The sequence below is a fragment of the Ascaphus truei genome, chromosome 9, assembly GCF_040206685.1.
Source record: "Ascaphus truei isolate aAscTru1 chromosome 9, aAscTru1.hap1, whole genome shotgun sequence".
NCBI lineage: Eukaryota > Metazoa > Chordata > Amphibia > Anura > Ascaphidae > Ascaphus > Ascaphus truei.
The window spans coordinates 20,118,725-20,146,453 of record NC_134491.1 but is presented as its reverse complement, the minus strand read 5'-3'; the positions used below and the strand labels follow the sequence as shown (position 1 = coordinate 20,146,453).

The 27,729-nt window shown below is 49.3% G+C and overlaps 1 protein-coding gene across 1 annotated transcript; it reads left to right on the top strand.

Moving 5' to 3' along the window:
- The first annotated feature begins 10,033 nt into the window (after positions 1-10,033).
- On the top strand, positions 10,034-26,537 carry LOC142502511 (glutathione S-transferase Mu 4-like). The gene is made up of 8 exons (XM_075613595.1): positions 10,034-10,180; positions 10,502-10,577; positions 13,214-13,272; positions 24,026-24,107; positions 24,392-24,492; positions 24,582-24,677; positions 24,919-25,029; positions 25,457-26,537. Exons 1-8 carry the CDS (start codon positions 10,148-10,150, stop codon positions 25,547-25,549), a joined length of 651 nt encoding a protein of 216 aa, XP_075469710.1. The 5' UTR covers positions 10,034-10,147; the 3' UTR covers positions 25,550-26,537.
- Positions 26,538-27,729: the final 1,192 nt, after the last annotated feature.

Sequence of the window (27,729 nt, the reverse complement as noted above, 5' to 3'; positions counted from 1 at the left end):
GCGCGACCCTCTTCATGAGTGCGACCCTTTACGGGGGTCCCTCATTCCCGGACCCGATGGGGGTCATGTGTGGGGGCTCCTAGGGGCAAAAAGAATTTTATTTCTGGGTGCCCTAGAACCTAAGTTTCCCACGTCACTTGTCATTGAACTTGAACTAACAGTGATCAAAGCTCTCTTTTAGAAAATGTTTCCGCTCTTGCGGTCTGCGGTTTGGAAGTCTGCCAACCTGTTCCTGGAGACCGGCGTCGAGGAATCCCCATTGAAGTCAATGGACCCATTGACTTACAATGGGAAACCGCCGCTCCTCCTCTCGGACGCCACCTGCTGGCACTCGCCCATGCATTGCCTATGGCGGCGCCGGCCATTGATTCCAATGGGGAAAAGCCGCGACGGCTGGGATTTGGGTCGCATGTAGTCACTGTTCCGGCATGACTGCATGGCCATTTCCAGCCCTCTCCGAACCACCAGACGGAGTATGGGCAAATGTAAAAATTGTTGTTTTTCTATAGACTTCAATGGAAGTTACTCCATTGAAAGTCTATAGGAGCCCATAGACTTCAATGGCGGAGTTGCCCCATTGAAACACTATAGCGGCGAAGCCCATTGACTTCAACGGCGAGTTGCTCCATTGGAAGCCTATAGCGGCGGAGCCCGTTGATGTCAATGGGAAAGAGTGAAAAGCAGAGATTTATTCTGAGAGCGGAGAATCCTGCATTAAAGTAATAAGGGTTTTAAATTGTATTTGTGTATCTCTGGTTCTGGGGGTCGCAGAGAGCTGAAACGTGGCCACCAGGGAGAGTCACATTCGGCATGAGGGACTGGCAAGTTTCAGCCCACTGGGCCCAGCAGAACGGATTATTTTAATATGTGAAGGTATTAAAGTATGAATTGTATTTTGGGTCTGGTATGAAAACTCAGAGCCCATATGTTATGTTAATGGTCAGGATGGGAGACAAATGGTCGATCATAAACTCCTGATCAAAGGCTCCCCCACCCTGCTTGTGTAGCACAAGCACAAAGGAATCCCTTTGCGGCCAGTCGCAAAACCCCGCGGGACACGTGACCCACTAGCACACTGCTCCGAAGCATAGTGGCGGTCGGAGGCAGATCCTAGCCGCGAGCGGTGGTGACGGCAGCGAGTGGGGAAGGATATCGATCGGAAGGCAGCAGTGCGGCAGAGATCCCATGCTACAGCTGTGACAGACGTTCTGGATGCTGTGAGAGAGACCATCTGAGGCTTGGAAGTGGCAGTGCGGCGTGTGGTAAACTCATGTATTGTACATGAAATGTCTATTACCAACTAATCTGATGTACGCAGATATTATACCCTAATCAATATACACCTATATTTTTACAAACTTCACTATGTGCGTTTGCGCTTTTGTCTTTTTGTATTAAAGTATGAATTGTATTTTGGGTCTGGTATGAAAACTCAGAGCCCATATGTTATGTTAATGGTCAGGATGGGAGACAAATGGTCGATCATAAACTCCTGATCAAAGGCTCCCCCACCCTGCTTGTGTAGCACAAGCACAAAGGAATGCAGGACATGGGTACTTGATATTAAGTGTTGCAATTCACACCTTGGGACAAAGGGTATCCTGGCAAAGCCAGACTTGAAGACGCTAGTCTTGTGGGAGGGGGGCTGAGGAAATAAGCCCCCTGTTTAGAATATTACCCACCCAGTGGGCAGGTATTTTGGTGCCCCTCAGGTGAGGTGGCAAGGAGAGATTGGGTGCAGGTAATTGTTCTCCAATGGCCTGCACTCAATAATAAAGTATAGGATTGGAATTACATATAAACCAGTGTCCAGCCTATACTCAGTGGTCTTTGTGTCTTTTCGTGATTGCTGCATGAATTGCTAATCGTGTAACCTGATTACTTCATCATTCCAACCCTAAGTAAGTGTATATTTTGCCTGTTATTTGTACTATCTGTTGTGTTCACCTTTTTCAAGGAATAAACTCTAATTTATCATATCTAAGTCGTGTTCAGTTCAACCCAGGTATTTGGTGTATATTATATCCTATCACAAGTTACCGTGACAAATATAAAGAACAGATACTGTTGTCAGAGAAAACCCTGCGAGGCAGGACGACGACAGAAGGATCCCAATATCGTGCACTCGTTACTCGTTGGAAAGTGGGACATCTTATCCCATATAAGGACGTGGCACAGCCTATAACGACGCACTATATAGCGGTCCACAGGAGAAAGGACAAAATAAAGGTCCCAAATGATTGAATTGTGAGAATGAATGTATATTAAAACAGTTTATTTAAAATAATAGGAACCACATATAGACAACCAGACGTCAGGCACAACTCACAGGCCATATATCGTGGCCAGGTAGCCCAAATTGCTGTGTGTGGGACCAGTGTGCAGGTGTCCGGTGAGGAGGGAATCGGAATTATATAAGTATCCCGAGATACATTACCCTACAACCATGGGTTAGAGCAGGGGTGGGGAACCTTTTTTCTGCCAAGGGCCATTTTGATATTTATAAAATCATCGAGGGCCATACAAAATGATCAACTTAAAAATTAGCCTGCTATATTTGTCAAACATTTAATTAACTCACCCCTAATGTGATGGCTGGAGCTGCTTTTCTTTGGGTGACTGACTGACTCTTGGGTGGTGGGTGACTATGACTGACTGTGGCTTGGTGTCTGTATACACACACACACAGAAATCAGGCAGGGGGGAGGGAAATCAGACTCAGACCCACACTTAGACTCTCAGACCCACTCACAGACTCTCAGACCCAGTCTCAGACTCTCAGACTCTCAGACCCACTCTCAGACTCTCAGGCACACACACACTCTCAGGCACACACACACACTCTCAGGCGCACACACGCACACTCTCAGGCACACACGCACTCTCTCAGGCACACACACACTCTCAGGCACACACTCTCAGGCACACACACACTCTCTCAGGCACACACACTCTCCCTCAGGCACACACACACACTCTCTCAGGCACACACACACTCTCAGGCACACACACTCTCTCTCTCTCTCTCTCAGGCACACACACACTCTCAGGCACACACACTCTCTCAGACACACACACACTCTCTCTCAGACACACACACACTCTCTCTCAGACACACACACTCTCTCTCTCAGACACACTCTCTCAGACACACACACACTCTCTCTCAAACACACACTCTCTGACACACACTCTCACTCTGACACACGCACTCTCTCTGACACACACACACACACACACACACACACACACACACACACACACACACACACACACACACACACACACACACACACACACACACACACACACACACACACTCTCTCTCTCTCTCAGGCACACACACACTCTCAGGCACACACACTCTCTCAGACACACACACACACTCTCTCTCTCTGATACACACACACTCTCTCTCTGACACATACTCTCTCTCTCTGACACACACACACTCTCTGACACACACACTCTCTGACACACACACTCTCTGACACACACTCTCTCTCTGACACACACAAACTCTCTGACACACACACTCTCTCTCTGACACACGCACTCTCTCTGACACACACTTTCTCTCTCTGATACACACACACTCTCTCTGACACACACTCTCTCTCTCTGACACACACACACTCTCTGACACACACACTCTCTGACACACACACTCTCTGACACACACACTCTCTGACACACACTCTCTCTCTGACACACACACTCTCTCTGACACGCACACTCTCTGACACACACTCTCTTTCTGACACACGCACTCTCTGACACACACACACTCTCTCTGACACACACACTCTCTCTCTGACACACACTCTCTCTCTCTCTCTGACACACACACACACTCTCTCTCTGACATACACACTCAGACACACACACACTCTCAGACACACACACACTCTCAGACACACACACACACACACACACACACACACACACACACACACACACACACACACACACACACACACACACACACACACACACACACACACACACACACACACACTCAGACACACACTCTCACAGACACACACTCTCAGACACACACACACACACTCTCAGACACACACACACACACTCTTTCTCTGACACACACACTCTTTCTGACACACACACTCTCTCTCTGACACACACACACACACACACACACACACACACACACACACACACACACACACACTCTCTGACACACACTCTCTCTCTGACACACACACACACACACACACTCTCTGACACACACACACACACTCTCTGACACACACACACACTCTCTCTGACACACACACTCTGACACACACTCTCTGACACACACTCTCTCTGACACACACACTCTGACACACACTCTCTCTCTGACACACGCACTCTCTGACACACACACTCTCTCTGACACACACTCTCTCTCTGACACACACTCTCTCTCTCTCTCTCTCTCTGACACACACACTCTCTCTCTGACACACACTCAGACACACACACACACTCTCTCAGACACACACACAGTCTCAGACACACACACACACACACACACTCTCAGACACACACGGTGGGGGGGAAATCTGATATGGGGGGGGGAGATCGGAGCAGGTGCCCTCCGCAACTGCTGCTTGGTGTGTGGGGAGGAGGACCGTGTAAGTGCGTGGGGGGGAATCAGAGCAGGGGGGGATCGGAGCAGGTGCCCTCCTCCGCAACTGCTGCCCGGTGTGTGGAGGACCGTGTAAGGGCGTGGGGGGGATTCTGAGCAGGGGGGGATCGGAGGTCCGTGGACGTGCGCGGGGGGAGGGAGGGGATCAGAGCAGGGGGGAATCGGAGCATGTGCCCTCCTCCGCAACTGCTGCCCGGTGTGGAGATTCGGTATTGAAGTGTTTCTCCTTCCGCAGACTCACTCTTCTGTGGATGTGCGAGGGTTGGCCAAAAAAAAAATCTTCGCAGTATGCCAACACGAGGCAGCCAATCAGGAAAGAGGGAGGTTTCCCCCCCCCCCCCTCCGTTCTTGCAGACACAGCGCGAGCGCGCGAAGGGCCCCCTGACTTACGGGGGCCGTACCAAATCATTTCGCGGGCCAGACGTTCCCCACCCCTGGGTTAGAGGGAATAGGTATGGAGGAAGAGGAGAAGGTGCCCTAAGATCTATACCTCCACTGTCCCTATCTCCGATTCCCGGTCCAGCAAACGCAACAAATTGATTACCTGTACATCATGTGACCCGAGTCACTTCAATGGAAGCTAAATGTATCAGATTACTGATATTGTCCTGAACATATATGGTCAGTGGTAGAGCTTAGGGTACCTTCCCTTATTCCTCCATACCTATTCCCTCTAACCCATGGTTGTAGGGGTATTATATAATTCCGATTCCCTCCTCACCGGACACCTGCACACTGGTCGCACTCACAGCAATGTGGGCTACCTTGCCAGCTATATTGGCCACGATATATGGCCTGTGTGTTGTGCCTGACGTCTGGTTGTCTATATGTGGTTCCTATTATTTTAAACTAGCTGATATACCCGGCATTGTCCGGGATGTAATGATTCCGCTCCCCTCTCTCCCCCGTTCACCCCCCCTTTAGAGCTTCATGCAGGGTGTGTGCGGGTGTGTGCGTCAGTCAGTCAGGCATTGTGGGTGTGGGCGCGTCAGGCAGTGTGTGGGTGTGTGTGCGTCAGTCAGGGTGTGTGTGCGCGCAGTGATTGTGTGTGTGTGCATGTCAGTCATTGTGTGTGTGTGTGCGGCAGTCAGTGTGTGTGTGTGCGCGGCAGTCAGTGTGTGTGCGTCAGTGAGTGTGTGCGCGTGTGTGTCAGGCAGTTCGTATGTGTGTGTGGCAGTGGTGCGGAGGAAGGGGGGGATGGCTTGGGGGCGGGAGAGAGAGGTGAGGCCCTTGGTGCCGAGGAGCGGCGGCTGCTTGTGCTGTGCCGGGGGGGTGGGAGAGAGAGAGAGAGAGAGGGAGGTGAGGCAGTGAGTCTGTTGGCGCTGAGGAGCGGCGGCTGTTTGTGCTGGGCTGGAGGGGTGGGAGAGAGGTGAAGCAGTGAGTCCGGCGCCGCCGAGGAGCGGCGGCTGCTTGTGCTGTGACCGGGGTGTTGGTGTGGGGGGAGAGGTGAAGCAGTGAGGCCGGGGTCGCCGAGGAGTGTGGGTAGCGTTGAGTAGCAAAGTTGTTCTCCCAGCAAGTCAGCTTCCAAGTGAGATGGTCCTGCCAAGTGAGGTTCCAATTCCAAGTGAGGGCAAGAGGTGCACGCAATGTGAGGGGGGGGGGGGCGTCCGTGGGCCAATCACACAGGGGGAAGAAATACACACAGGGCCAATTGCACAGGGCAAATACACACACAAACATTATTTCAGTCATATATATAGATAAACTGTTTTTAATATACATTCATTCTCACAATTCAACCATTTGAGACCTTTTTGTCCTTTCTCCTTTGGACCGCTATATAGTGCGTCGTTATAGGCTGCGCCACGTCCTTATATGGGATCAGATGTCCCACATCCCACTTTCCAACGAGTAACGAGTGCACGATATTGGGATCCTTCTGTCGTCCTGCCTCGCTGGGTTCTCTCTGACAACAGTATCTGTTCTTTGTAATTCCTCTCCCTATTATTGCACGTGGTTGTTCTACAGGTTTAAATAAATATAAAGACACACAAGAGGATGTAAGGGGGGGAAGCAATAAATAATAAGAAACATTTTGGGTAGGGTGACCAGTTGTCCCGGTTTAGCCGGGACAGTCCTGTTTTTTTAATGTCTGTCCCAGTTTTTTAATGTCTGTCCCGGCTGCCCTGCATTCTTTAAAATGTCCCGTTTTTTGTGGCTGTTCCGGTTTTGGCCATCAGAGCAGGGGGGGCAGCAGAGAGCAGAGAATACAGGAACAGGCAGAAGCCGGTCTGACTAGCGGCAGAGGGTGAGGGCGGGGTTACAGGCAGAGGGTGGGGGCGGGGTTACAGGCAGAGGGTGGGGGCGGGGTTACAGGCAGAGGGTGGGGCGGGGTTACAGACAGAGGCTGGGGCGGGGTTACAGGCAGAGGGTGGGGGCGGGGTTACAGGCAGAGGGTGGGGGCGGGGTTACAGGCAGAGGGTGGGGGCGGGGTTACAGGCAGAGGAGCCTCAGCAGTGAGACAGTGGGAGCTTCGGTGTCTGCTGCCAGGGCTCAAGATGGCTTCCCCCCCAATGTTCCTCAGAGGCAGGTAGGGACCAGAACGGACACACACGAGAGGCGGGGGAGAGAGGCAGCATGGGGGGGGGGAGAGAGGCAGCATGGGGGGGGGAGAGAGAGGCAGCATGGGGGGGGGGGAGAGAGAGGCACACAGAATGGGGGAGAGAGAGACACACAGAATGGGGGAGAGAGAGACACACAGAATAAGGGAGAGAGAGACACACAGAATAAGGGAGAGAGAGAGACACACAGAATGGGGGAGAGAGACACACAGAATGGGGGAGAGAGAGACACACAGAATGGGGGAGAGAGAGACACACAGAATGAGGGAGAGAGAGACACAGAATGGGGGAGAGAGAGACACAGAGAATGGGGGAGAGAGAGACACACAGAATGAGGGAGAGAGACACACACAGAATGAGGGAGAGAGAGACACAGAATGGGGGAGAGAGAGACACAGAGAATGGGGGAGAGAGAGACACAGAGAATGGGGGAGAGAGAGACACAGATAATGAGGGAGAGAGAGACACAGAATGGGGGAGAGAGAGACACAGAGAATGGGGGAGAGATGCACACACAGAGAATGGGGGAGAGAGAGACACAGAATGGGGGAGAGAGAGACACACAGAATGAGGGAGAGAGAGACACAGAATGGAGGAGAGAGAGAGACACAGAGAATGGGGGAGAGACGCACACACAGAGAATGGGGGGGAGAGAGACACAGAATGGGAGAGAGAGAGACACACAGAATGAGGGAGAGAGAGACACAGAATGGGGGAGAGAGAGACACAGAGAATGGGGGAGAGACGCACACACAGAGAATGGGGGAGAGAGAGACACAGAATGGGGGAGAGAGACACACAGAATGAGGGAGAGAGAGACAGAATGGGGGAGAGAGAGACAGAATGGGGGAGAGAGAGACACAGAGAATGGGGGAGAGACGCACACACAGAGAATGGGGGAGAGAGAGACACAGAATGGGGGAGAGAGAGACACAGAGAATGGGGGAGAGAGAGACAGAGAATGGGGGAGAGACGCACACACGGAATGGGGGAGAGAGACGCACAAACAGAATGGGGGAGAGAGAGACACAGAGAATGGGTGAGAGACGCACACAGAGAGACTGGGGGAGAGAGAGACACACGGAATGGGGGAGAGAGAGAGACACAGAGAATGGGGGAGAGAGAGACACAGAGAATGGGGGAGAGACGCACACACAGAGAGACACACAGAATGGGGGAGAGAGAGACACAGAGACACACACACACAGAATGGGGGAGAGAGATTCACACACAGATGGTGGGGGAGACACAGAGAATGGGGGAGAGAGACACACACAAAGGGGGAGAGAATGGGGAAGAGCGAGACACAGAATGGGGGAGCGAGAGACACAGAATGGGGGAGAGAGAGACACACAGAGAATGGGTAGAGAGCCAGAATGGGAAGGGTGGAACGACAATGGAGGGATGGGAGGGAGAGAGACTGGGTGTGTGTAAGGCTGCGTCCCCGCTAGCGCTGAGCGGGCGGCGGTTACTTACATATATAGCTATATGTAAGTCCCCGCTCACGCTGTGCGCACGGCGCTCGTGCACGGGCACACACGCTCACCCGCGCTCGGCACTTAAGTAAACAAAAAACCTATACTTACCCGCGCGTTCAACTACCCGCAATGCCCCCCCTCTCCCACCCGCGCGTACCTGCAGGACACCCGGCGCTCATGCTTGGAACGCTCCCCAAGCATGAGCGCCCTCAGCGCCAGCTGGGACTCAGCCTAAGAAGGGGGGACAAAGAGCGGCGGAGAGACATAAATGAGACATAAAGCGCAGTTGGTGATGTCATTTGTTTTATAAATATATTTTTTTAATGTGTCCCGGTTTTTACTTTTGTAAATCTGGTCACCCTAATTTTGTGTGGGGGGCAAATATTAAATTAATACTGTAACTTTGCTGGGGTAAATATTGTTTATCATAAAGCAATCATTTGAAACCTAGCTCAGAAATAAAAACAATGGATCGTAAAAAGAATAATAATAGCAAAAAAGGAAGAATAGGTGTTCCACGGTGTTATTCTGCGGGGGGGGGGGGGGGAGAGGACACGCAGTCTAAATCAATATCTGTACTGTGACGCAAAGGTAGGAAGGGAATAGGGAGGGGAAATGGTGCAACTTGCGTCAAACAAGGAGCGTCTGCGTCATTGTGCGAGCAGCTGCATGTACAGATGTAGGAAGTTACCGAAGACGGTGTCTGCCGCGGTCACACTCCGGGGGATCCATGTGTCCGACCTTCCCTCCCCCCCCCCGTTAATCCTCCGGTGCAGGGCAGGCGCGGTCACGTGATGGCGCCTCGCTCCGGTGCCGAAAACTCGCTACACTTGTGAATGTTTCAGATCTGGTTTATTCCGTTTGGCGCGGAGAATAACGCCGCCTAAACCTGGCGGATTCATTTGGCGCAGAGAAACTGCACTGGTTATTGGCGCAACTATTACTCTATCTACATACAATATTGCTCTTCGCTCTCTCCTCCCCAACTCCTCCTATAACCGCTCCCCAAACTCGTGGCGCAAATTGGGGCAGAAAATGTGGGATAAAACATTGACGCAGAGTAAAAAATGACCCAATGTTGGCCCCGGTTTGCGACACGTGGTACACACCCCCTACGTGTTTTTAACGCTCCTATAAGTGTGTTACAGAATAAAGATGGTGATGGGTGCGAATTGTCTTTGAGTCGCTTGGATCTCCGCGTCACTGGACTCGCTGCAGCGCTGCAAATACAGTTCCCAATCCTGAGATTCTGAGTCACTGGGATAGAATAAAATGGCCACTGGGACCATTCTCAATGGCTGCTTCTGATTGTGCTGTCCCTTTAACTAAGCTGAGTGGGCGTGGAGGGGAGAGGGAGGCTGGAGATTTCCCAGAGCACCACGTCACCTGCACCAGAGGCTATTTAACTAGGAAATGTTACGGGGCGGGAGATTCCCAGTCTGATACAGTGCAGGATGATGATACTGGGGTACTGGGACATCCGAGGGGTGAGTTACTGTGAGAGAGGGGATAATACTGAAGTATTAATGGGGAAGGAGGAGGGTAATACTGAAGTATAGGAGGGGGTTAATACTGAAGTATAGAGGGAGGATGAGGGGGGTAATACTGATGTATAGGAGGGGGTTAATACTGAAGTATAGAGGGAGGATGGGGTAATGAAGTATAGGGGGAGGAGGAGCAGGGGGGTAATACTGAAGTGGAGGAGAGGGGTAATACTGAAGTATTAGGGTGGAGGGGGGTAATACTGAAGTATGGGGGAGGAAGTAATAGTCTCTTCCTTTATCTCTCCCTCTCTCTCCGCCCCGTAGCTGGCTCACCCCATCCGTCTCCTGCTGGAATACACGGGGACCCCGTATGAGGAGACACTATATGTGGTGCAGGGCGGTGAGTGCATCACACGCGTGTGTTTGGGATACCACACGCATGCTGCCATGTTTTGTGTCCCCCTTAACCCCTCTGATCCCGGCACCGTTGGGATCGCTGCAGCCACCTGCCGGGACCCTTGGGAGGGGTTAAGCAGTCTGTACATGGGGTATTTTCTCTCTCATGGGTCAGTGCTTCTCGCTGGATGAGTTCTGTCTTCTCATGATGCAGCCGCTCAAAATGGTCCAGCAGATGGTGTGTGTGTGTGTGTTACAGTTTATATACACCCACCTCCTCCCCGCATCAGTGCCTTGGAGAGAAGTATTACTGTGCGTGACTTTAAGATCGTCTCAACTCTGTAGATATCAGCTCTGCCCAATCACCGTCTGTCTAACTAAAAAAAGTCGGTTCTTTCTTGGCTTAAATCACCGTTTTGACTTTTCAGGACATCATGCAGATAATACAATGTTTCAAGCTGACCACACTTACCTGAGGTTGTCCTGAAATATTGTGAACTAATAAGGAACAGGGGGATGGGAGGGAACCCTCGCAACAGCATATAGGAGGATTCAAAATAAGTGATTGGTGCTACAATCTGGGGTGAAAATAGGTTGGATACTGCGGAGCTAGAACCCCAATAAACGAGGGCATTCTATCAAGGTGATCGTCAGACAACCAGGGGAGTCAGTAATGATGCGCAGGATATGGGGGAGCAAGAGTGTACCCAGTGAACTGATGTCAAAGTTAAAAACTATTTATTGATGAGCAATGCTCAAAAAACAAATTACTGTAAGGTTTGAAAAGCTGCAGTATCGAATGTATAAGCCCCTAGCGATTGCTTAACCTGTAGGGTGCTGATTCTGCAACCGCAATATATAGAGCCAGTGATCTCTAATTGAGTCAAGCTTAGCTATACCTCCATAATGCGCAAGTAGAATCTGGATTTAAAGTGGAAACCTGATGGATTCATCCACCTGTCTCTAATACCAGATATGGCATAAGACCGTGCCAAGGCATTAATATGCTAAAAGGTAAGCACCATTAATTCTCCCATGTATTTTAGTTAGAGAGCTCTACAGCCATAATTGCTGAACGTGAAAATAGTGGTCTGGCTTCAGGGACGGCCTTAATACGGTTACCCATAATCCCTGCTTGACCATGGGTTACTAGTGTTAGATGAACACGGTTAGTACAGCCACCTGTCCCTGTGTCTGAATACTGCACAAGACCATGGAGGGGCACTGATATGCCCAAAAAATGATCACCTTTAGTATTCTATGTCTCTTTGTTACTCAACAGCTCTAGTTATAGCCGCTATATGACACAGGTCTGGATAGAGGGGTAGCCTAGTAATGGTTAATTAACCCAATATCACTCTTCAACCTTATGAGCACTCTAAATATGCCAGGGAGTAGATGGTAACGCACCGCATACTATGTTCATAATAACAGACATAGATGATGTGCTCTGGATTCAGGGGAAGCCTTGATGCGGGTAGCCCTTAATCACTGCTTGACCATAAGTGGTTGATGTGGGATAGCGGTAAGAGCATATGAGAACCACAATAGCACTCGCTGCTTAAGCCAAAACCGGACTGCTAGCTGCTAGAACCCTCTGCTGATGAATGGAGAAAAATAAAACTGTATAGCGAATCACTCTTACAGTAGTGAGTGCAGTCTTCCTAATAGGACCCCCAGTTAGTATACATGTGAAGTAAAAAGTCATACGCTCTTACAAGAGCGTTACTTGAAAAAAACAAATGTATGAATAGTACGGTATGTATTCCGATCACGAACACGAATGCTTCCCCTCTAATAATTATAATAATAGCACGTTCTTGTATAGCGCTGCTAGTTTTACGCAGCGCTTTACAGAGACATTTTGCAGGCACAGGTCCCTGCCCCGTGGAGCTTACAATCTATTTTTTTGGTGCCTGAGGCACGGGGAGATAAAGTGACTTGCCCAAGGTCACAAGGAGCCGACACCGGGAATTGAACCAGGTTCCCCTGCTTCACACTCAGTGCCAGTCAGTGTCGTTACTCACTGAGCCTCCTTCCTCCTGTGACGCTATTACGTCACTTGCCGACATACGTTTCGCTAACATGCTTTGCCAAGGCTGGGCCTGAAACATTGTATTTTCTTCATGATGTCCTGAGAAGTCAAGTGCTGATTTAACACAAGGGTGCTCCATTGCAGTCCCCCCCCCCCCCCACAGGTCAGGTTTTCAGGATGTCCCAGCTTCAGCACAGGTGGTGCAGTCGAAGATTGAGCCTCTGATTCAGCCACCTGTGTTGAAGCAGAGACTTTGTATTTTTTGTCTTAAAAAAAATAAATAAAAGTAGTTGTACTATCATTCCTTAACCTGACAGTAGTAGATGCATGGATCAACCTTCCAGCTGTGGGTGGAAATACAGTGAAGGGGTTGAAGTTAACTTGTATGTGGTGTGACACTGTATCACACTATAGCCGGCACTGGTGAATCCCGGCTTATGTATTTAAGACACTGCAACATTGTGTGTACGCACTGTGCCTCGCCCTGTATACGCACTGTGCCTCGCCCTGTGTACGCAGGGTGCCACGCCCTGTGTACGCAGGGTGCCACGCCCTGTGGGGGTGTACCGGTGTGTCACACAGATTCCTCTCTTCCTTATCCCCAGATTACGACACGAGCCAGTGGCTGGAGGTGAAGGAGACGCTGGGACTGGACTTCCCCAATGTACAAGTGACCCGGGGAGGGGGGGGTGGGAGATGTGGGGAGGATATGAGGGGAATTAGACTTCCCTAGTGCACACGTGGGCTGATGCCTCTAAGTTGGTGGGGTGATTTAGTTTGCTGACTTGGGGTAGATCCTCAGCACCGCGTTACATTTTTAGCGTGACGTTATCCCCCTTGTACGTAGCGTTACCCGTAACGCGTCTCCCAGAAAGTGCTTTGCGTTACGATGTCCTCGCATTCATATGCAAATCCTATGGTAATGAGCAGTTTACCTAACGGAGATCCTCGCGTTCATATTGGCGCGTGGGAATAACGCTACGATATTAGAGACCCCCAAGGGGGGAGGGAGAGAAAGAGAGGGGGGGAGGGAGAAAGAGAGGGGGGGGGAGGGAGAGAAAGAGGGGGGGGGAGGGAGAGAAAGAGGTGGGGAAGGGAGAGAAAGAGGGGGGCTTCCCCCACTGTCTGCCGGTCGTCTGCCCCCCCCCTGAAACCTTCCATCTGCAGACGGGGGCCGTGCATGCGGCGGCCGCTCCTTCACCCACCTGCTCCCACATCGATCTGAGGCGGGAGGCAGCGTGTTTGAAATTGTAGTGGCCGCTCCCCCGCCCGGCTGTCCGCTCCCCCGCTCGGCCGTCCGCTCCCCCGCCCGGCTGTCCGCTCCCCCGCCCGGCTGTCCGCTCCCCCGCCCGGCTGTCCGCTCCCCCGCCCGGCTGTCCGCTCCCCCACCCGGCTGTCCGCTCCCCCGCCCGGCTGTCCGCTCCCCCGCTTTGTCCCGGGCGCTCGCTCCCGTCCGGCCGCGCCCCCGCTCCCCCGCTGACTCTAGCGGCCGGGGTGTGAGCTTGGAAGCAATGCCGGAAGGAGGGGCGCAGGCGCAGGGGTTGGAGGCAGCGGGAGGCACAGTGGTTTTGCGCTGGGAGGGGAGTGTCACGGTAACTTATGACAAGATATAATGAACACCAAATATCTGGGTTGAACTGAACGAGGCTTAGATATAATAAAATATAATTTATTCCTTAAAAAGGTGAACACAGCAATATAGTACAATTAACAGGCAAGAAGGTAACACTTACTTAGGGTTGGGGGATGGAGAAGTATCAGCTAGCAATTCTCCAGCAATCCGGTGACATTCAAGATGGTATCAGAAGAAGAACTAAAAACTGTAGGGTTGACACAGTTTATATATTTGTGTAACCCTATTCTTAACATTGAATACAGACTATTGGTGAACAATTATCTGTATCCAATCCCTAACGTGGAGACACAGATTAACCCATGCCCCCCAGCTAATTAGCCCATGTGTACTGGGACTTTGAGGGTCTTATTTCTGCAGCCCCATAATTAAATCAGGGCCGACGACCAGTCTACCAAATTAAGTATCTGATAGGATCTGCATTGTTTGTAGGTGTAGACATAACACTTACAAACCACCCCAGTTTGATTATCCACCCTCGGGTAACAATTAGAGTGGCAGAGTCTGTTTAGTACTTGGTCTGTTGATTAGTACTTAGTGTAAACAATCAGGGCAGTTAACTTTTGATCACAGTGCTTAGGCTCAATCAGCCAGGTGCCCTTCATGACCTATTAACATAGCAGATGGTCTGCATTTTCAGAGCAGATCCAAAATACCATCCATATACACTTTAATATCTACACATATTAATAAGTTCCATTCTGGTGGGCTCAGTGGGTCGAAATTTGCCAGTTCTTAATGCCTACAGTGACTCCACACATTGGCCAAATATCAACTCTCTGCGACCTCTAGAACTGGAGATACAGAAATGCACTTTAAAACATTAAAATACAGGCTTATAATGAAACATGGGAAAAGGGGAAAATACATTTTCCTGACATGACAAGGTGTAAACCACATTCCTGGACCGCAGTCCTGTTAACCCCTTGCCTCCCTGGTGAGGTCTGGGGGTGGCCATATGGGGTGCAACCCCTTTAATACCGGGCCAACCCCCCTCTCCCTCTACAGAGAGACACGGGTTTGAGGCATCGGGAGGCACAGGGGGTTGGAGGCGGCGGCAGGGGTGTGCGCTGGGAGGGGAGACGGCGGTTTAGTTACTTACCTGGGCGGTGTGTGTGTGTGTGTGTGTCACTGTTAGACCACACCGGCCAATGAGAGGTGTGCAGGGGCGGGCGGGCCAAGGGAGCCATTTCAACGGTTTGAGAAATAGATATAGATAGATATGTATACACTGCATTTGTCCCTACTTGTCTATGTCCAGGGACCACGTTTTTCTTGTATTTTAATAAATTGCCCAGCTACTTTTATTTTGCTATATTGGATTTCGCTTTTTTCCCCTCTTTTTTCATTCATATGTTGGATAGTACTCCATAGAGCTGCATCCTATTAGCTTTATATCTCCATGATGCTACATGTTCTAATACAGGGGGGCGCAAACTTTTTTCCCTGCGCCCCCCTGATGGCTGTCCCCTCGCTCCCGCGCCCTCCCCAACCCCAACTTACCCGCGCTCCGGCGTAATGACGTCACGTTGCCATAGCAACGTGACGTCACATGACCTCGCAGTGTCATTTTGATGCCGCGTTGCCATGGCGCCGCAGGGAGGAAGCCGCCGGAGCCACGGTAAGTTAGGTTTACAGAGGCCCTGCAGCTCCCCCGGCACTTAATTTAAGTGCCTTCGGGAAGCGCGCGGGGCCTCTGTAAACCCCGCGCCCCCCATCGGCAGTATCGCGCCCCCCCTGGGGGTCGTGCCCCACAGTTTGCGCACCGCTGTTCTAATACACATTGACATTCATTTCAATTGTATATTCACCTATAACACTTCACTTTTATGAATATGCATGTCCAGTGCTGATATATATATATTTTTCTATTGTATTTTGCCTTACTATTAGCTGCAGGACATTGCACTTATATTTAATTTTATTTAATTTCATTATCACGGTTTATTCTGTATATTCACCTTTTAACATGCTTAAATCCTGTAGTGATCGTCACACGAGGAGACATAGATTTGCTGGGCGGTTTGGCAATGAAAGCTTGGTCATTGTTGACAATAAATGTTCAAATGAAGGATCAATTTTTTGAAATTGGAAAAACTGTTGAAAGATGTAATGAGACACTGGTGGGACAGTGTCTCATTACAAGGATATCTTGATAATAAATTGATTTGAGATTTTTAAAGAAGCCTACATTTTTTTTTTACTAATGATGATTTTAGTACAGAGTTGAATCAAATTCTTTTTAATTGCTCTAACTCCCGATTAGATATAGGGGACAGACTCAGTGAATTAAAGATAGAGATAGATAATATACAAAACACACTGAAATAATTTAAAGATCTTGAGGGGTATATTCAATTAGATGATAATGTGAATAACATGGTAATGGCGTTTGAAAACGAATTAGTTAGCCGCAAAGATGGCAAAATGTTGAGGGGATAAAGAAGATTTTTCCAACAATAGAGTTGATAATTGAAAAAATGTTAAACATGAAACATCTAGGAGTACATCAGGACCTTTTTATTAATAAGAAAAAGAACCTTCAAACTAATAAATCTAAGCCTCATACACAATCAAATATTAAGGGTGCGGTGGACAGGTCTAAACCTGCCCTTCAAAACAGGTTTTCCTGTTTGGATAACGAGAGAGCTAGTACAGTACCTCAAGTGACCCTTGTTTCAATCAGGATAAAACAGGTTCCCTCCTCCTAGTGAACGATTGGGAGCCAGACCTAAAAATCTGGCTCCCAATGTTAGTTCACAGACTTTTTTAGAGAAGGGTTCCATTGTGATTTGTTCCAAAGAATCCCATCGGAGTCCCATGCAAGTACAGGACTGGGGTCCCACGAATGCCTCATAAAAAAGAGGAAGTTCAAGGGAAGAGGAGTCAGAGCAGGGAGAAAGCTTCAAGAAAAGAAAGCATTAAGGGTTATTGACTCCATACCACCTGAACCTAAGGGTATATACAATCTTTCTTTCCATATGCTCTCCCCTGATCAGATTCATCTTCTCAATAGGGGTCTATTTTTTTGCCCCAGTGCCTATTCGGATTCTTTTGATTTATTTGTGGACCTTAACCGTTTTATACGGAAGTTAACTCTTAAGAGACATTTTTTGTTGAAAAATAATAATGGGTCTACACCAGGGCTGCACAACACGCAGCCCGCAGGCCGCATGTGGCCCGCCTCCACTCATTGTGCGGCCCACGGTGGCTTTCCCCGTCCTCCTCCCTCCTCTCCCGCGAGCCGCTTTCCCGGCCGCGGGCCGCGAGCCGCTTCTCCCCCCCCCCCCTCCTGGCCGCGAGCCGCTTCTCCCCCACCTCCTGGCCGCGAGCCGCTTCTCTCCCCCCCCTCTTGGCCGCTCACCGCTCACCGCTCACCCCTCCACCTCCTCAAACCTGCTCTCAGAGTCAGGACTGCACAAGTGTGCGAGTCCTGCCTGCTCTGCCACCGTGAGGTGCCGTTGGGGGGGGGGGGGAGGTGAGGTGCCATTGGGGGGGATTTGAGGTGCAGGGGAGTGAGGTGCAGGGATGTGAGGTGCAGGGATGTGAGGTGCAGGAGGGTGTGGTGCAGGGGAGTGAGGTGCAGGAGGGTGAGGTGCAGGGGAGTGAGGTGCAGGGGAGTGAGGTGCAGGGGAGTGAGGTGCAGGGGAGTGAGGTGCAGGGGAGTGAGGTGCAGGGGAGTGAGGTGCAGGGGAGTGAGGTGCAGGATGGTGAGGTGCAGGAGGGTGAGGTGCAGGAGGGTGAGGTGCAGGAGGGGGAGGTGCAGGGGGGTGAGGTGCAGGAGGGTGAGGTGCAGGAGGGTGAGGTGCAGGAGGGTGAGGTGAAGGAGGGTGAGGTGCAGGAGGGTGAGGTGCAGGGGAGTGAGGTGCAGGAGGGTGAGGTGCAGGAGGGTGAGGTGCAGGAGGGTGAGGTGCAGGAGGGTGAGGTGAGGTGCAGGGGGGTGAGGTGAGGTGCAGGGGGGTCATTGGAGGTGTAGGGGGGGTGATTGGAGGTGCAGGGGGTTCATTGGAGGTGCAGGGGGGGTCATTGGAGGTGCAGGGGGGGTCATTGGAGGTGCAGGGGGGTCATTGGAGGTGCAGGGGGGGTCATTGGATGTGCAAGGGGGGGTCATTGGAGGTGCAAGGGGGGGTCATTGGAGGTGCAGGGGGGTCATTGGAGGTGCAGGGGGGTGGGATGTGTGTGATGTGCAGGGGGATATTGTGTGTTTGATGTGGAGGGGGAGTATTATGTGTGTGGGTGAGGGGGACAGATGGGGGTATGAGAGATAGATGGGGAGTATCGCAAAGGTTGATAGTGAGGGGTTCTGGGGGAGATATGAGGATGATGATGATGATGATGAGAGGTGTTGGAGGAGAGATGATGATGATGATGATGATGATGATGATGATGATGATGATGATTTTACCCGTGCGGCCCAAATTTTTTTTCCTTGGAGCAGTTCGGCCCTTCTCGCTTTACGAGTTGTGCAGGCCTGGTCTACACCGGTATTTGATATCAATAATCAAGGTCCGGCGGACGATGCGACTGGCTCAGGGCTAGATAATTTTGAAGAAAACATTGGACCATATCCATACCTAATGATGTACCAATCTTTAGACAATGATGTTACACCTATTAGTCATTCTCCTTTTAGGCCTAAGTCTCATTTTCCCCCTATTTATCTAAGGGGAGTTATATTGAGACTTTTTATTCTATGGTCCATAGTGATCTTCAAAGGTTTAGATCGTTGATCTTTGCATAATTGTTGAAGAAAAATCTTTCCTGCTGCGAACAGTTAGCTAGGAAACAATTACAAAATCATTTCAAGTTAGTGATTCGCAAAGCAGATAAGGGAGGTGAGATTGTGCTTCAGGACAAATTTGATTACATCAATGAAGCACAGCGCCTCCTTTTGGATGAGACTTCTTATGTTAGACTAAAATCTGATCCCACTGTTACTTATCAAGCAGAACTTTTGTTATTGCTTAAAGAGGCTCAGACCAACAGTATTCTTACTGACATTGAATTCAAATATTTATTCATTACACATCCCAGGGTCCCCATTTTTTATCATTTACCCAAGGTGAACAAGTCCCTCACTTCTCCTCCTGGCAGGCCCATAGTGTCCGGGACAGACTCGATGACAGCGAATCTGTCCCAATATGTTGATTATTATCTTCAGACCCATGTTTTATCTTTGAGGTCACATATTCTGGACAGTTTGCATGTCATCGACTGTCTCGGGCATTCAGTGGCAACCATCTTTGGTATGGGCCACTTGTGATATTGCATCATTATACACATGTATAGAACACTCTAAGGGGCTGGCAGCAGTAAAACACTTTTTATGCGGTGTTAATGGGTTATCTGATACACAGAATATAATTTTATTCTTTCTATTATCAAGTTCATATTAACGCACAATTATTTTTTGTTTCAGTCACTATTATTTACAGGTCTGTGGAACAGCCATGGGGACGAGGTTCGCACCTATGTTTATGGGTTGTTGGGAGGACAACCATGTTTGGACCAACAACCTATATGGTGCGGGCCTGGTCTACTAAGGCCGTTTCATAGACGATATTTTGATCATTTGGGACACGACTTTTGGTGATATTTATGATTTATTTACTCACTTTTCTTTGGATACATTTGGTCTGTTTTTCACTTCAGTGGTAGATCCTACATCTATTATTTTTCTTGATCTTTGTCTAAAAGTTGATTCGAACAATGAAGTACAGACAGATATACATATTAAGGAGGAAGCATCTAATAGCTACCTTCATGCTAAGAGCAGTCACCATCAAGGTTGGCTGAAAAATATTCCATACAGCCAATTTAGTAGACTAAAACGAAATTGCTCCACTGATCTTGACTTCATTGTTCAATCTAATATCATGAAGGCCAAATTTATTGAAAAAGGATATGACACTATTCAAGTAGAATTATCTTTTATAGGGGCAGCAGAGCTTGTCAGACCAGCTCTGCTCCAAACAACTAAAGATAAATATGAAACTAGATCTTCTCGTAGCACTCGATCCTCTTCTAAGGATTGCATGTCATTTTCTACAAGATTCAGCCAGTTGCAAAAGTCTGTTAGGTCTATTGTGAATAGACACTGGGGCATTTTGAAGCATGACCCTGTTTTGGGAATACATCTGGAAGAACGACCCTCCATTATATACAGAAGGGTGGCATGTCACAAAACCATGTTGGCTCCTACCAAATTACGTTCTCCACCTACCTTTGGTTTCAGTACTAAACCATCAGGGAACTTTAAATGCAACAGAGGGAGAGGTCTTACATGCACTTTTTTGTTGACGCAGAAATTTTTTACATCTTTTTCCAATGGTGAGTGTCCTGGAACAGGATTTCATATTTCTCTGTATCCCTTTGCAGCTCATATGATTCATGTCTCCCTAGTTTAGCTGCCTGTTATTTTCCCTGTCCCAGCAGCTAGCTGCATGTGAAAAGGCAACATTATTGTTACATGTTGTTTACACAGCCATAGTCAGTGTTGGTTGCCTGCAACCTCCAATTCTCCTAGCTGAGAGTGGGCTATTCCAACCCCCCCTTGTCTTGCTGACAGTTAGTCTGTCCCTAGACTTCCCCTGCTTCCCAGATTCCCCTACACTTCCTTTCTAATCTAGCTGCTGAGCAAGCACATCCCATGCTATTTACCTCCTGGCAAGTATCCCCGTTTTTTTACCTTTCCCTACTATCAAGCACCCTCACTATAGAGAAGCTCTCTCTCACAACACCATCATCCACAAATGCCTTTGTGTGTCTATGATTTCCCCAATAAAGTGAAGAAAAGACAAAGAACTTGTTGTGCTTGTAACAGGAACGAGTTAAGCTATCTGGCCATATTTTACCCAGCGTAAACCCTTTGGCTCCAGAATAGCGAGACTTTTACGGTTAAAGGTTTTATTAATTGCCAAACCACTTTTTGTCATATATCTCATCAGTTGTGCAGAAGGCTCAACTTCTTCTATTTTTGTTGGGCTGTCCGGCCCTGTCACTATATCAGGGGCACTTGCTCTAATACCAAGTAGTGCTTCATATTTCGAAGCTCATTGTGCTCCGTGGAGTTTAATACCCTATTTTTTTTAATTATTATACAACTATTAAAAGTGTTTATTAGTGTAGACATCATATCATTGTTTCACGTGTGGACAATCTGAGTTCCGTGCTTTTTCTAGTCATTACATGACTTAGTATTGACCTTAGTGTTACTGAGGGCTGTTACGTTAGGGGCTTCTACTGGACCCCTGGCCCTTCTGGGTCTAGTGTGTGCCAGTATTTTTGTGTCTGTTTTGCCCTTAACCCTACTGCACCGTTCACTTTATTTACTATCTACTAACGTTAATTGGGAGTGCTGATGTCCCGTTTGTTGTCTTTGTCCTTTTTAGAAGACATGAATATTAATCCTTTTAACGTGAAATTTACTTATAATTATGACTCGCAAAATATAGCTTTCTTGGGTTTGGTGCTCTTTTTATATCCAATGACTCCGATATACAAACTGGAACTTTCTACAAAGCTGTAGATTGTAATAAATATTTAGAAGCAATCAGTAATCACCACCGGAGATGGGTAGCTAACATTCCTTATGGACAGTTTCAGCGACTAAGAAGAAACTGTTCAAGGATTGAAGATTTTAAAACTCCGTCAAACCATTTGATACACACTTTTTTTTTTTTCAACTTAACATTATTTTATTGCCAATTTTCAATTGGGATACAGAAGATAAAATAGGAACAGTAAGGATGTTATATAGCACATACCATGATATAGACCTTCCGGGCCCACAGATCCAAATATAATTATCCGTATTGTTGGGGTCTTCCTTAACATCCCCTAATATCTCTGCGGTTAAGTGATATTGGACCGAGCATAATGGACAACAATACAAGGGGAAATGAGGTGGAGGAGAGGGGGCGGGGAGGGGGTACCAGTATTTGCAACGGTCTAAGTTTATTTTACAAGAATACTCCACGCCATACCCATTATTCGACAGGAACAGTAATTACTGTGGTTCACTTGAGATATGCCTCTGTGCTTGATCAGCCCGGGGGGCTCGTCGTCTTCCGTCTACTCCCAAGCCAATTCTCTAATATCTCTCTGACCGCCCTCTCCGGCAAGCCACGGGTCCCAGATCTGGGAGAACTTGTCGCAGCTCTCCCTTAAGAAAGCTGTGAGTTTTTTTTTATTCCATCGAAGCAATATGCCATATTCTGCATTTTACCATTGCCAGAGGGGGGGCTTCCTGTGTTTTCCAGTATGCCGCAGTACAGCATTTTGTAGCTAACATTATGTGGGATATTAGTTTGGTTTAGGCTCCGCTCTAGGCATGTCTTGAACTGGTCTGCCTAGTAGAGCAGACCAAGGGTCCGGGAGAGACACATTTCTATCAAAAGGACACCATAAAACAAATGTTAAAAGAGCTTATAATATGGCCTTACTACTGGACCGCAACTGTACTTAGGGATAAGGTTAACAATAGAAATGATCACAAACAAGATGTTTTATTTATAACTAAATGTAACAGAGTATCAAGAGAAATTAATCAAATTATGGCCAAACATTGGAATACCTTACAGTGTGGCACCGTTCTAAAGGAAATGATCCCTGACAGACCTACGGTGTTATACAGGAGGGCAAAAACGTTTAAAAATATGATGGCACCAACCCTCCTGAAAAATAAGGAATTAGAAAAAGAAACGACCACTGTTAAAGCTGTATCTGTCAGAGGATTTTCAGTGTAGCGGGAGGGGCATTGCGCGTAGCTTTGTACAGAATGCACAGACTCGTTTTAAACCTGAGGCCTCGGCCAGGCTCACTGCTTGCTCGCTGAGGCGCAGGGAAAGCGGGTGCTTTCCCTGGCCTTGCGGTTGCTTACCGCACGCGCCGTCAGCGGGCCGTCAGGGGGCGGGCCGGGGGCAGGCGCGTCACTGGCCGGGGGCGGGTCAGTGACGTCACGGAGCTGGTTCGCCCTCATTGGGCGAACCGCTCACGTGACCGGCCTGTCGCGCCGGCAAGCGGGGGAATTTTAAATTCCCCTAAGGCCTCGGCCATGTTTAGCGCTTGCTTGCTGAAGCGTGCTGACGCGCGCTCCCGCTCAGCACTGAGCCCCTACAGCCGCAATTAGAGCGGCTTTAGTAGGGGCTCACCTGTGCTTTCACAAGCGCGCGGAAGTGCAGGTCTTAGGGGAATTTAAAATTCCCCCGCTTGCCGGCGCGACAGGCCGGTCACGTGAGCGGTTCGCCCGATGAGGGCGAACCAGCTCCGTGACGTCACTGGCCCGCCCCCGGCCAGTGACGTGCCCGCCCCCGGCCCGCCCTCTGACGGGCCACTGACAGCGCGTGCGGTAAGCAACCGCAAGGTCAGGGAAAGCACCCGCTTTCCCTGCGCCTCAGCACGCCAGCAGGGAGCCTGGCCGAGACCTAAGACCTGCGCTTGCGGAAGCGCAGGTGAGCCCCTACTAAAGCCGCTCTAATTGCGGCTGTAGGGGCTCAGTGCTAAGCGGGAGTGCGCGTCAGATATTTTGTAAGTGCATTTTTATTCTTTGTGCCTAGTAAAGCTAATAATACTACACTATGAGGTGTGCGCTTCTCTCCTTTTTTACCCTTACTTATGAGAACAGATAGCATTTAACTTTGTGTCATATTGGGTGTAGCATTGGGTCTTCTGTATACATTTAGGTCAGGGCGCTCCACTCCAGTCTGAGGATCTACCCCTTCGGGATGTTGGGGGAAAGACCCATTTCCTGGGGGGTGATACTTGTTACCCTCTCTTCCTGCAGTTGCCGTACCTGTTGGACGGAGATGTGAAGCTGTCCCAGAGTAACGCCATCCTGCGCTACATTGCACGCAAGCATGGACTGTGTAAGAATCTGCCCCACAGGCTCCCAGTAATACCCCTTGAGGGGTGAGTCTCTCTCCTTCTACCCCCTCAATTAAGGGGTTGATTCTATGTGCTGATCGGGCTGTTTTTGGCCCCAATTTCCCTATGCATTAGTTTGGGGATTTGGGCTGAAAACCTTATAAATTGCTAAATTGGCTCATCTAGAATCAGCACCCATAGCTTTCCCACCCCTCCCCTGTCCCCACCTCCCCCTTGAGTCTCTCCTCTGCCTAGTACCTCCCCATTGAGTCTCTCTTCTCACCAGGTGGGGAGCTGGAGGGGGAGAAGCTCCGTGTGGATCTGGTGGAGAACCAGGCAATGGATTTTCGAACGGGCCTAGGCACCATCGCCTATAACCCCCTCTTTGTGAGTCTGAGGGTTGTAGAGATATTTGGGGGTTGAGATCAAAGTAGGGGGGAGAGACATTAACCTGTTAATTTCCAACCTCCCCCCAGGAGACACTGAAGGGGCCGTACCTGGAGAAGTTACCTGTCGCGCTAACAAGATTCTCTCGCTTCCTTGGAGACAGAGCTTGGTTTGCTGGAGAAAAGGTGCCCCCCCCCCCTCTCGCACTCAAACACCCATCTCTTCCCTCCCACCTCCCCAGCACCCCATCTCTCTCTTCCCCTCCCCTACATCCTATCATCTCTCCCCTCCATTTCCTCTTCTCTGCTATCTGCTTTCTCTCCTCCCCTGGGAGGTGGCAGTGCCAGGTGATGCCTTTGCACACCTTGTGAGGGCCCCCTGGGGTGTGTGGGTGGGATCCTGACTGCCCCCCTTTATCCCCCCCAGATCACCTTTGCTGACTTCCTGATGTACGATGCTTTGGATGTACACCGGATGCTGGAACCAACGTGTCTGCAAAACCTCAAGAACCTGCAGGATTTCCTGACCCGATTTGAGGTGACTCTCACCCACAGGTGTCTTATTAGCCCCACTTTGACTAAGTTATTAGTGTGTCCCCTCCCTCCGACTGTCATCCCTGGCCAGGGCGTGACTGTACATTGGAGGACAGAGAATCTCCTGAGCCACTACAGGAGTTCTGTTACCATCAGGTCTCCTTCAGCCTCCACACTCGCTGGGGATGAGGGTAGTAAGTATATGGTAAAATAGTTGTGTGGACTGAAGTCTGCTGGGCAGAGTCCACCAATGTGCTGATTCTGCACAGCTTGTTATGATTAATCAGGTATTTATATTCCTATAATTATTCAGATTACTTGGCCGTATCGCAAGGGTTGAGATTTGGAACCTGAAAGTCTCCCACAATTAAGAAGTTCATTAATCGGCCCCCCTACTCGTAAGCCTGACATCTCCATTCTTCCTCCCCCAGGCTTTGCCTGCTGTTGCTGCGTATCTGAAGTCCCCTTTCTTCTTGAAGGCCCCGCTCTTCAACCGCGTGGCTGCCTGGCCCAAGTACAAATAGGGGGTCCTGTATCCCCACCTCGTGTGCTCTTCTCTTACACTTTTTTTTTGTATGACCCCTGATGTTTTCTCTCATATCTTCTCTCTCTCCCCCCCCCCACCCCCTTACTATTTCTGCTGTAGCAGGATTTCCAATAAAGTCGACGAACAGAGAACAGAAACCTAGAATGGGCACTTTTACACCTAGTGGGTGATAGATGAAAGGGTTAAAAACGTAATACTTTATTATCCAAGTTAAAATAATGGGGATTAAAACGAACAAGTGTACTAAGTGTATGTATTTAGTGCTGTACATCTGCCACATTTAGTTGGTATGGGATCCTCTTAGATCTCATACACTTGGTTCCACCACACTTAGGGTTCACATTATACCCAGTTGAACTGAGCCACATTTTCAGACCCTGATCTTTGGTTACTTACACCATATAGCTACGTGACTCTTTACCATCATCATGCCATATATGTTGTTCTCATTACGCTTGTATGGCTAGGACCTTGTGTCATCTAGCCACACATTATGCTATTTAGTATACTGGCAGACCTGGCTAGGGTCCATATCCTTGACCGTCGCTTCATTATAACTCCAGGGTCTGCGCACTACTTACCACTGCACTACAGTCATTAGCTGTATCCTGGTTTACATTGAGCAGTGGTTTATCTTATCCACCTGTTCACACTGCAAGACACTGTTAAGTGTTCCATTGCAGTCTATATATTTGATCCGGAACAATTCATTGAGTGTTCGTACCTATACGATCTGAGCGTTTAATATTCGTTTTAATCCCCATTATTTTAACTTGGATAATAAAGTATTACGTTTTTAATCCATTCATCTATCGCCCATAGAGTGCCAATTCCAGGTTTCTGTTCTCTGTTTGTCTACTATATATATATACCTACCTAGGCAGCACCTACACCTACAATACTTTGACAGCTGCGGTGGTCCATTCTATAGTCTATACTTTTACAATAAAGTCACAATAAACTTATCACTTGTCTATGTATATCTTTATTAATATAGCGCCCACAATGTACTCAGCACTGTATGAAAGAGAATACAGTACAGGAAATGATAATACAATAAGTCAGACAATGGGAAAGCAGAGCTTACAATCTGGAATATTGGGAGACAGAGACCGGGGGTGAGGGAATAAGTGCGGTTGATGGCAGTGCTTGAGACAGTAACCTTGAGTCTGGGTTATTGAAATGGGGGGAGAAAGAGTGCTTGGCATATACAGAGTGTGAGGGAGTCCCACGGGTAAGGTGCGGTGAGGAAAAGGGTTTAAGGTGAGAGAGCTGTAGCCAGGATAGGGATTTAAGGAGGAGATAGTGACATTATTCTAGCAGCAGAATTTGGGATAGATTGCAGGGGAGAAAGTTGTGAGGCAGGGAGGCCTGTTAGCTGTATGTTACAGTAATGCAGATGGGAAAGGATCAGGGCATGCACCAGAGTTTTAGCTGCCGTGTGACATGGGAATGAGTGGATCTTGGTAATATTACAGAGGAAGAAGGGATGCATTTAGCCATGCCGGGAGTTCTGGACACGTCCCAATTCAGGGGTCTGGCAGGAACAGCCCCAAGGCCCTGGGTGTCAAAGCTGTAAGGCAGGGCTGCACAACTCGCAAAGCGAGAAGGGCCGAAATGCTCCAAGGAAAAAAAATTTGGGCCGCACGGGTAAAATCATCATCATCATCATCATGATCTCTCCTCCAGCACCTCTCATCATCATCCTCATATCTCCCGCAGAACCCCTCACTATCAACCTTTGCGATACTCCCCATCTATCTCTCATACCCCCATCTCTCCCCCTCACCCACACACATAATACCCCCCTGCATACCACACACATCCCACCCCCCCTGCACCTCACACCACTCTCCCCCCTGCACCTCACACCACTCTCCCCCCTGCACCTCACACCACTCTCCCCCCTGCACCTCACACCACTCTCCCCCCCTGCACCTCACACCACTATCCCCCCCTGCACCTCACACCACTCTCCCCCCCTGCACCTCACCCCCTGCACCTCACATCACCCTTCCTGCACCTCACCTCACTGCACCTCACCTTCCCTTGCACCTCCCCTGCACCTCCCCTTCACCTCACCCCCCTGCACCTCACCTCATTGCACCTCACCTCACCCCCCTGCACCTCACCTCAATGCACCTCACCTCACCCCCC

What these genes read in the sequence shown, in the direction of transcription:
- LOC142502511 (XM_075613595.1), top strand. Translation starts at nt 10,148, where the DNA reads ATGATGATACTGGGGTACTGGGACATCCGAGGG. An exon ending in TGGGACTGGACTTCCCCAAT is followed by an intron (nt 13,273 to 24,025) that starts GTACAAGTGACC and finishes CTCTTCCTGCAG; the next exon opens with TTGCCGTACCTGTTGGACGG. An exon ending in ATTTCCTGACCCGATTTGAG is followed by an intron (nt 25,030 to 25,456) that starts GTGACTCTCACC and finishes TTCCTCCCCCAG; the next exon opens with GCTTTGCCTGCTGTTGCTGC.